This window comes from Aquarana catesbeiana, linkage group LG12 (assembly GCF_042186555.1).
Source record: "Aquarana catesbeiana isolate 2022-GZ linkage group LG12, ASM4218655v1, whole genome shotgun sequence".
Taxonomy (NCBI): Eukaryota; Metazoa; Chordata; class Amphibia; order Anura; family Ranidae; genus Aquarana; species Aquarana catesbeiana.
This window is the reverse complement of record NC_133335.1, coordinates 9,699,792-9,710,158: the sequence shown is the minus strand read 5'-3', so window position 1 is coordinate 9,710,158 and position 10,367 is coordinate 9,699,792. Positions and strand designations below refer to the sequence as shown.

The following is a 10,367-nucleotide window of genomic DNA, read 5'->3' as shown; positions in this document are numbered from 1 at the left end:
CGGAGTCCCTCCTTACATCAAGTGTCCCCAGCGGAGCCCCTTCTTACATCAGGTGTCCCCAGCGGAGTTCCACCTTACATCAGGTGCCCCCAGTGGAGTCCCACCTTACATCAGGTGCCCCCAGCGGAGTCCCACCTTACATCAGGTGCCCCCAGCGGAGTCCCTCCTTACATCCATTGCCCCCAGCGGAGTCCCTCCTTACATCCGTTGCCCCCAGCGGAGTCCCTCCTTACATCAGGTGTCCCCAGTAGCGTCCCTTGGCTCTGCCTCTCGTCGGCAGCAGGCCACTGGGCAGAGGGTTGGCGGCAGCTCCATTTGCAGGTCTCTTTGCCCGTGTGTTGAACTGTGTTCAGTGGAGAGGGGAGGGGCCTCCTATCCGTGTAGCTAACCGGCTGCAGTGTACAAGAGAATCGTCTACTTGTACGCTGAAGCAGGGGAAGCCGATTGGCTGCACGGATCAGAGGCCCCTCCCCTCTCCACGGGAAACACACAGGGAAAGAGACCTGCTAGCCTGAAGAGATCTTGCGGCGGCGTACTTGTTTCAGAGCCAGAAGCTGCTTTCGGTGCCAAAACAGTCCTGATTCCAAGGACACCAGCAGAATCCTGGGATTTTTATCGGGACAGACTCAGATCGGGATGAGGGTCCAATTATCGGGATTGTCCCGGGAAAAACCAGGACTGTTGGCATGTATGCATTCATAAAACACAAGGCGTCTTGTGAATGGACGAGCAGCGCTCATCCCGACTCGATTTTGTTTCAGGACCAGGAAGGTAAGTCCCCGTACTGCTGCCATAACACAGCACTGTATACTGTACAGCCATGGCCAAAGGTTTTGAGACTGACACAAATATGAATTTTCACAAAGTCTGCTGCTGTCGTGTTCTTGGATCTTATTGTCAGATGTTACTATGGTATACTGAAGTATAATTACAAGCATTTCATGAAGTGTCAAAGGATTTTATTGACAATGACAAAGTTTATGCAAAGAGTCAATATTTGCAGTGTTGACCCTTCTTTATCAAGACCTCTGCAATTCCCCCGGCATGCTGTCAATCAACTTCTGGGCCACATCCTGACTGATGACCCCCATTTTTGCATAATCAATGCTTGGAGTTTATCGAATTTGTGGGGTTTTTTTTGTTCACCCGCCTCTTGAGGATTGACTACAAGCTCTCTATTGGATTAAGGTCTGGGGAGTTTCCTGGCCATGGACCCAACATTTCGATGTGTTGTTCCCCAAGCCACTTAGTTATGACTTTTTTCTTATGGCAAGGTGCTCCATCGTGCTGGAAAAGGCATTGTTCCTCACCAAACTGTTCTTGGATGGTTGGGAGAAGTTGCTCTCGGAGGATGTTTTTGTACCATTCTTTATTCATGGCTGTGTTCTTAGGGAGAATTGTGAGTGAGCCCACTCCCTTGGCTGAGGAGCAACCCCACACATGAATGGTTTCAGGATGCTTTATAGTTGGCATGACACATGACTGATGGTAGCGCTCACCTTTTCTTCCCCAGACAAGGTTTTTTCCAGATGTCCCAAACAATTGGAAAGGGGATTCAGAGAAAATGACTTTCCCCCAGTCCTCAGCAGTCCAATCCCTGTACCTTTTGCAGAATATCAGTCTGTCCCTGATGTTTTTTCCTGGAGAGAAGTGGCTTTTTTGCTGCTCTTCTTGACACCAGACCATCCTCCAAAAGTCTTCTCCTCACTGTGTGTTTTAGATGTCCTCACACCTGCCTGCTGCCATTCCTGAGCAAGCTCTGCACTGATGGTGCCCCAATCCCGCAGCTGAATCATCTGTCCTACCCCTTGCTGGACTTTCTTGGGCACCCTGAAGCCTTCTTCAAAAATGCAGTGGAAATGTTTTTTTATGGGATTAAGTTCATTTTCATGGCAAAGAGGGACTTGGTAATTAATTGCAAATCTGATCACTCTTCATAACATTCTGGAGTATATGCAAATTGGCATCATAAAAACGGAGGCAGCAGACTTTGTGAAAATTAATATTTGTGTCATTCTCAAAATTTTTGGCCACGGCTGTAGGTAGATGATTAAATACAATTTAGGAACCCATGTAATGAGTTAGGACAGAGGCTGCGATTCTGGGCAGTGGCTGCTTTTTAATACTGACTGAGAGCTCCCCCTGCTGGTCATTCACAAGTAGACACGTTCAAAGACCGCTCTGCCCAAAAGTGCTTTTTTTTTCCGGTTGCAGGTAGAATTTGTAAGACTAAAGACTTTAGGACTATTTTAGTGTGTGTTTTTTCTTTTTTTTTTCCCTCTGTTGGTTGAACTGGATAGACTTGTGTCTTTTTTTCAACCAGATTAACTATTTAACTAAACCAGTCCATACATGGTTCAGTTTCTTTTTTTATTGTCTGCAGTCTTCTTGTTCTATGACAGGTCAGCACATGGCTTTTCTTCGGAGTCCAGACTTCTTCGACTGTGTGGACCATCACAGGATGTCCCTCTTTCAGGCTGCGCTGAAAGTCCAGAGTGGGGTCTCCGAAATGGCAACTATTGCTGTGGAGCCCATTACCAGGTGAGAGAAAGAGTGTAAGCTCCTGTGGCATATAAGCTGATGTGACTGACGCAGTGTTCTCTGTACTGCACTGCAGTATATGTCAGAGCTATATAAATGTATAATTATAATTATATTATTTAAAAAAATTCACACAAACATACAGTTCATTAATAAAAACATATTTACACAAAAATAAACTACTAAACAAAAACAAGCATGCTTACATCAGCAAGTAAAGAAAACCGTTTCCTGACAAGATTACATAGAAAGAAACATATTTTAATGACAACTACAAACCCTGAACCTCAACTTAAACACAATCCCGGCTAAGAAACATTTTGAGACTTAATCGCCATCAGGATGCGATTCCAAACCCCCCCCCCCATTATTCGCCACAACTTCCACATCATTCACCCCGACTTCCACATCATTCACCTTGCATTCTGCACCAGCCACCCTCATGCCCTTCCCATCTCCCCCTCCACTATCATCTAATCCATCCCTCACTCCACCCGCACTTCTGCTACGCCGAGGAGGAGGGGTTGGCACCACCATACACGCTGGTCCAGCACCCTCTGCTGCCTTCACTACACTAGGAGAAACAATAGGTGTGGGCACAGACTTGATAACCACACTTTCTGACACTGACTGGGGAACCACAGACTGGGGGGACACTGACACCACAGGGGGCCTCACAGACACAGATTCTGACGGGACAGAGACACTAGGATTCCTTGGTACAACCTCCGCCAACCCAGACTCTTCTCTATCCAGACGGAAAAATTTCTCCACTAACTCTGGCTTATTGTGCAAAGCCTCAGGGCACCGGCTATAAGGGTAACCAACCTTATTACAAAGGTTACATTTAATGATGTTACAGTCCCTGGCCAGATGCCCCAGTTCCTGACACAAAGAACACTTCTGTTCTGGACATTTAGAGGAGAAATGTCCCTTGACTCCACATTTATGGCACAGGTTGACCAGGGTAGAAGACAGTAATCCTATCTCTACCAATAAAGGCAGAGGAGGGCAAATGCTGGACCACATTCCCACACACACTCAACCTCATTCATACCGACCACCCACCCGTCCAGATTCCTCTATCATCCACAATCTTTTTTAGGGGACACAATGTTTCACCAAACCTCCTCAACCAGACCCATAAATCCCCGGAGGGTATAGATTCATTCCTAGTCAGGATAGTCACATTCTTAATCAAGTGCTGACGTGAGACAACTTTGGGGACAAGCCCCTTCCAATCCAGCTGGTCCCCATATACGTGCTCAAACCGCTCCCAAAACAGATCCAGCGACTCTGGATGCACAAATGATAAATCATATTCATAGGAACCAGCCGGACTGATAAGCACATAAATATCCTCTGCCTTAAATCCCATGGCTAGGATCTTATCCACAACCTCCCTCCTTATAGGTTGAATATCTTCTCCCTCCCACCTGAGCTGTACCACATTCCTGTGTTTAATGGAAGAAGGTGCGTTAGGTGAAAATCGCACAACTGGCTCCCTTCCACCAGCAGCAGCATGACTTAGTCTCAACACAGCCTTAGCATAGTTCATAACTGGGACAGATGATACATTAACTGGCTGCATAGGAACCTCTGAAATCTGGTTTGCCATGCGACATTCCTGCTCTCTATTTTCAATGTTCATGCGACATTCCTGCTCTGCACTGTTAATGTCCATGTGGGACTCCTCACAGCCAGCAGAAACTTCTCTGTCTGGATACATGCCTGCATTCCCATGAACATCATCTGATGGGTTGGTGCCACTCAAGGGAGATTCCATTTCTTTAATGGCCTGCAGCAATCCGCCATTTTCCTCCTGAGATGACCCAGGCTGCTGGAGAGAGAGAGGGGGGCAGATACTGACTGATGTGAAGCCACTTCCTTACCCCCTATCCATACTGTCGCCATTACTGCGGCATCCACCCTCTGGCTGGCACTGGCACTCTCCTTCATCTGTTGGCACCTCTCTTTATGCTTACACTTTTCTCTTAACACACCGGTGCTTTCCTTCAAAGAGGCAACCAACTTCTCCTGCTTTCTCAATGCCTCTTCCAGAGACTTCAGCTTGGAGACTTCCCTCTTACTGTTCCCAGACTTACTTTGCAGAGATTTCTTTTTCCTGAGATCTTCTGTCATGACAGAAAGTTTCTGTTCCTCTTTAGCAATGCGGCAAAGTCTGTTCACCACTTTATCCTGGAGGACTGGTAAGGACTTCTCTTGCATAGGGACAGGCCCAGGATCCATTGCAGCTTGAGCACATGGAGTAGGCCTCAGTGCCTCTGCAGAGCCTCCACCTTCATCTCCCCCCACCCACCCACTGTATGGGGGCTGGGGGAGAAGCCTACAAGACAGGCCCAGGCTTGATGTTTCCTCTAGCTTAGATCCCAGCAGACTGAGCCAACAGCACCTTGCAAAACAGCACCGCCTGGTACAGTGACTGATGTGACTGGCTCAGTGTTCTCTGTACAGCACTGCGGTAAATGTCAGAGCTATAGAGCGTAGAAGCAGTGGTCGGGTACGTTTGAGGAGCGTAGATGCAGTAGTTGAGGAGCATAGACGCAGTCGTCGATAAGTGTAGACGTAGTGGTCGAGGAACATCGAGGAGCACAGACACAGTGGTCAGGGAACATTGTTTAGCATAGACGCAGTAGTCGGGGAACGTTGAGGAGCGTAGACGCAGTGGTTGGGAAACGTTGATTAGCGTAGATGCAGTGGTCGGGGAACATTGTGGAGTGTAGACGCAATGGTTGGGGAACATTGAGGTGCATAGACGCAGTGGTTGGAAAACGTTGATTAGCGCAGACGCAGTGGTCGGGTAACGTTGAGGAGTATAGACACAGTAGTCGGGTAACGTTGAGGAGCCTAGAGGCAGTTTTCGGGTAATGTTGAGGAGCATAGATGCAGTGGTCGGGTAACGTTTAGGAGCGTAGATACAGTGGCCGGGTAACGTTGAGGAGCGCAGACGCAGTGGTCAGGTAATGAGGAGCGTAGACACAGATGTCAAGTAACATTGAGGAGCGTAGACACAGTGGTTGGGTAATGCTGAGAAGTGTAGATGCAGTGGTCGAGTAACGTGGAGTGTAGACGCAGTGGTTGGGGAACATTGAGGTGCATAGACGCAGTGGTTGGGAAACTTTGATTAGCGTAGACGCAGTGGTCGGGTAACATTGAGGAGCGTAGACGCAGTGGTCAGGTAATGTTGAGGAGCATAGACACAGTAGTCGGGTAGAGTTGAGGAGCCTAGAGGCAGTGATCGGATAATGTTGAGGAGCGTAGATGCAGTGGTCGGGTAATGTTGAGGAGCATAGACGCAGTGGTCGAGTAACATTGAGGAGCATAGGGGGCGCATGCGCGGCGCGATGCGGGAAGGACGTGAGTAATCTCAGCTCCGTCGGTCCCGGACATCACAGGTTCAATCACCAGGGCTATACCGATCACATCCCGGCGAAAGTGGCCTCATCGCCTAAAGAACTACCCGGTCCATGCCTGGAAGGGAATCCGGTCACTTCAAACGCTCTCAGCACCATTTAACAAACTTTCTGCTGGACGCTGCAGACAGAAGGAGCAGAAAGATGTCCCAAGATGGCGCCGGCGCCAGCACACAGGCGGCCTCAGGAAAACCTGCATCCATTCCATCTGACCTCACATCTAACACAGGGATCAGTGAGTATCCACCTCCCCTCTCTAAAGCAGACTTAGACAATAGCCTAACCACCATTTTTGAGAAATTAGTGGACAAAATTGAAAGTGAAGTTCATAAGTCCACCACGGCCCTATCTCAAGAGATAGCCAGCATTGGCACTCGCACAGACATATTAGAAACTAAACATGATGAACTTTCACTAGCCCATAATGACTTAAGGAAAGATTATGAAACACTTGCTGACAGCTTTGCTTTTATGCAAGCCCAGGTTGAAGACCTTGACAACCGCAACAGACGCCATAACATCAGATTGCGCGGCGTCCCAGAATCGGTCACAGACCTCATGCCAACAGTTTCCAAGATTTTTCATAATCTCTTGCCAAATAAGCCTCCATCTGCATTCACTTGTGACAGAATCCACAGGGCCCTACGTCCTAAACCTACCCCTGATAAACCACCCAGGGATATTATGTGCATGAAGGATTTTCTGGTTAAGGAGGACATCATGCGCGCAGCGAGGAACTCCCCTAATATCTCCCTGGAAGGCAAAAAGCTGCAGATCTATCCAGACATCTCCCCTGCTACATTAGATAGAAGACGCAGGATGAAAGAAGTTACCAACATCTTACAAGCAGCGAGAATAAAATATAGATGGGGCTTTCCATTTAAACTCACTATCCCTTACAATGGATCCACATATACCGTTTACAATATAATTGAAGGCAAGGAGCTGCTTGTGAAACTGGGCCTGCTTGAACCGGAACCACCCAACCGCTTTCCCTTAACCCCTAGATCTTCCCCAATATGGTCCACCCCCTCCTCCAGGCGTAACACAAACAACCAAAGAAGATGGCGCCAACCTTTTCAAGATAATGCCCCATGACCACATACAATTAAGCTCAGGACATTGACATTGTTTCTCTACCCGGAGATGAAGGGGAAAAAAGAAAAAGATGAAGAAAGGAGATTTTGTCCCTCTTACCATCCGAAGCTGTAGAGTATCCTACAACGTGGATCCTCGCAATGCACTTTATTTTGTTTTTTGTCCCTTTTTTTTTTCTTATTTGTTTTTGAGGTTCTCTTTTTCTAGGTTTTTTTGTCTAGAATAGACTCCCTACAATAGAGTTACAACTCTATAGTTGCTCTTCTGCCATATTAATGTAACGGGAGGTAGCAATGTTCCCTTTCCATCCTATACCCTAATAACCTGCTTCATCCTCCCCTCCCCTTCCTTAACCTCCCCCTCCAACCCTCCCCCCCTTTCCCACAAACTTCTCAATTCTCCACCCTGGTTACTTTAAATGGGGTTTTTGTTTTAAAACCTTAAGATATCCTTAACTAAGGCCTGTGACATCCGCCACCGCTGGATTGTCCCCCATCCTGTTGATGCCGTTGACTGCGACACTCCCATCTTTGGGGTTGTCGCACCCGACCGCGCTGGCAGGACTAGGACTGTTTTGTCCTCTTGAAGTTAATTTTCTAGTTAGTGACAAGACGTTTCTTGTCCCTTTGGTACTACTTTACATCACTGTTTTACATTTGTTTGTCGCCCTTAGGGCAAATGTTATAACATATTTTAAAAATGGAAGTTCTCATGACATCTCTCAGCCTCTATGGTTTAGATTTTGGTTTAATTGCCATCACTATGGTATATTACTCTCATGGTACAATACACAACTCACAATACTCCGTATATACTCCCTGTATAACACCTCCCTCATCTCTGTAAATGTTAATACTAATTACATTAACTATACACAACAAATAACCTTACCTATAGCTTACCCCACATACATGATGGATTCTTTTTACAAACTTATTACCCTACCTACATCTAATGGTCTTTAGAGTTATATCACATAATGTTCAGGGTTTTAACTCACCTCATAAAAGGAAAAAAGCCTTTCAACATTATAAAAGGCTGGGAGCAGCTGTTATTCTCATGCAGGAGACCCATTTTGCTTCCTCCAACCATCCCAATTATTTTGATAAGTCATATAACCAATTTTATTATACTACCTTTCATAACAAAACCCGTGGTGTTGCCATTTTTATACGCAACACCATTATTCTAGATATACAGAATGTTTATAAAGATGTTGATAGCAGATATATTATCATCAAGGGACTTATTAACAATAAAGCAATAACGATAGCTTCAATTTACGCCCCAAACGAATCTCAATCGATCTTTTTCACGAATTTCTTTGACAAGCTTGACCAATACAACTCTCCTCATATTATTTTAGGGGGAGACTTTAACTTAACCGCACACGCATCACTTGATAGAAGTAAAACTTCCCCCTCATCAAAAGCATTCACTAAATCCATGAACCGCTATTTACACAACTTTCAACTTATAGACTCATGGAGATCTCACAACATAGGAATTAGAGCCTATACACATTACTCATATCCCCATGATGTCTACGCCAGACTAGACTATATCTTTCGCACTCCCATTATGCTGGCTAACTCCTCCGATGCGCATATCCATCCTTGTCCTTGGTCTGACCACGACATTACCTACTTTAAAACATCTCATATAGGACTCTCTCCTTCCCCTTACAATTGGCGACTAAATGACTCACTTCTAACAGACCCCTCAATTACTCAAACCATCTCATCACACATTGAAAACTACTTCACTGAAAATGCTTTTGAAGATGTCTCCCCCACCATTCTCTGGACTGCACATAAAGCAGTCCTACGTGGACATCTAATTAGCATAGCTGCTAAGAGAAATAGAGAAAAACTCACAAACATTAAAAATCTTACTAAAGATCTAAATCTACTATACAATAAGCTACAACATAACCCCACCCAAGAAATCACTAAACAAATTCAAGAAAAACGTAGAGCCCTAGATCTTATATTATCAGCGAAAACCGAAAAATCCTTGAGATTTTCAAAAGCTAAATTTTTTTTACACAGCAACTCCCCCTCAGCTATGTTCGCCAAAAAAACTTAACCATGATCATAAACCCCCACATACATATAAACTTAGAGATCAAGCTGGGAATATGATCACTCACCCTCAAGGCGTCCTTAAGATTTTCTCTTCCTTCTATAAGGACCTACTTTGTAGTCCCCAAATCCCTCCTGACCAACCCTCCAGATCATGGTTAGATGATATTCAACTACCTACTCTGAATGCCACCCAAATAGAATCCCTCAATGCTCCTTGTACAAATATAGAAATAATCAAAATTATCAAATCTCTCAAAACATCTACAGCTCCTGGCCCAGATGGCTTCTCTTCATCATACTATAAAAAATATGCTTCTCTCTTAACCCCTTACCTAACCAAACTTTTCAATCACATTCTCAATGGTAATCACTTCCCAGATGAAATGCTTCTAGCTAACCTTTCCCTTATCCCCAAACCACTAAAAGATCACTCCCTCCCTCAAAACTATCGACCTATATCGGTCCTTAATAACGACCTAAAAATTTTTGGTAGGTTACTATCAGATAGACTAGCTGCAGTAATCACAAATTTAATACATATAGACCAAACCGGTTTTATTCCTGGCCGACAGATAGTAGATAATGTTAGACTAGTCACTAATATCATCCAAGATGCCAACATAACCTCCCACCAATTATGCCTACTCAGTCTGGACATCCATAAAGCGTTTGACAGCGTTAGCTGGTCATATCTAAACCATCTACTTCCCAAATACGGAATCTCAGATAAATTTCTACAGGGTTTCAACGCTCTTTATCACAACCCTCAAACTAGAATTAAAATCCCTGGACACAACTCTAATTTTTTTCCTCTTAGTAGAGGCACTAGACAGGGCTGCCCGTTATCACCATTACTGTTTCATCTAGCAATTGAACCCTTAGCCCAAAAGATTAGGAATAGTATTGACATAAAAGGATACACAAAAGGGGACAAAGAATTTAAACTCAGCCTATATGCAGATGATGCTCTTCTGTTTCTCACAAACCCCCTCACTTCTATCCCATCCCTTTTAAGAACACTGAAGTCTTTCCAAAATATTTCAGGCCTCAAAATCAACACCAATAAATGTTCAGCTATACCAATTAATTACCCCCAGAATACCCAATCCTTACTATCCCAAAATTTCCCATTTGTATGGTGTCCTAAATCATTCAAATACCTAGGCGTCACAATAACCTCCACCCACAATCTTCTATATAAATCTAA

General features: G+C 45.0%; 1 protein-coding gene across 1 annotated transcript in view; it reads left to right on the top strand.

Moving 5' to 3' along the window:
- The first annotated feature begins 2,410 nt into the window (after positions 1 to 2,410).
- The window catches only part of SPO11 (SPO11 initiator of meiotic double strand breaks), a 32,971-nt gene continuing 25,014 nt past the window's right edge, over positions 2,411 to 10,367 (top strand). Inside the window, exon 1 of the mRNA XM_073607868.1 lies at positions 2,411 to 2,541. Coding sequence (XP_073463969.1) covers positions 2,411 to 2,541 — 131 coding nt within the window. The remainder of the gene's footprint in view (positions 2,542 to 10,367) is intronic.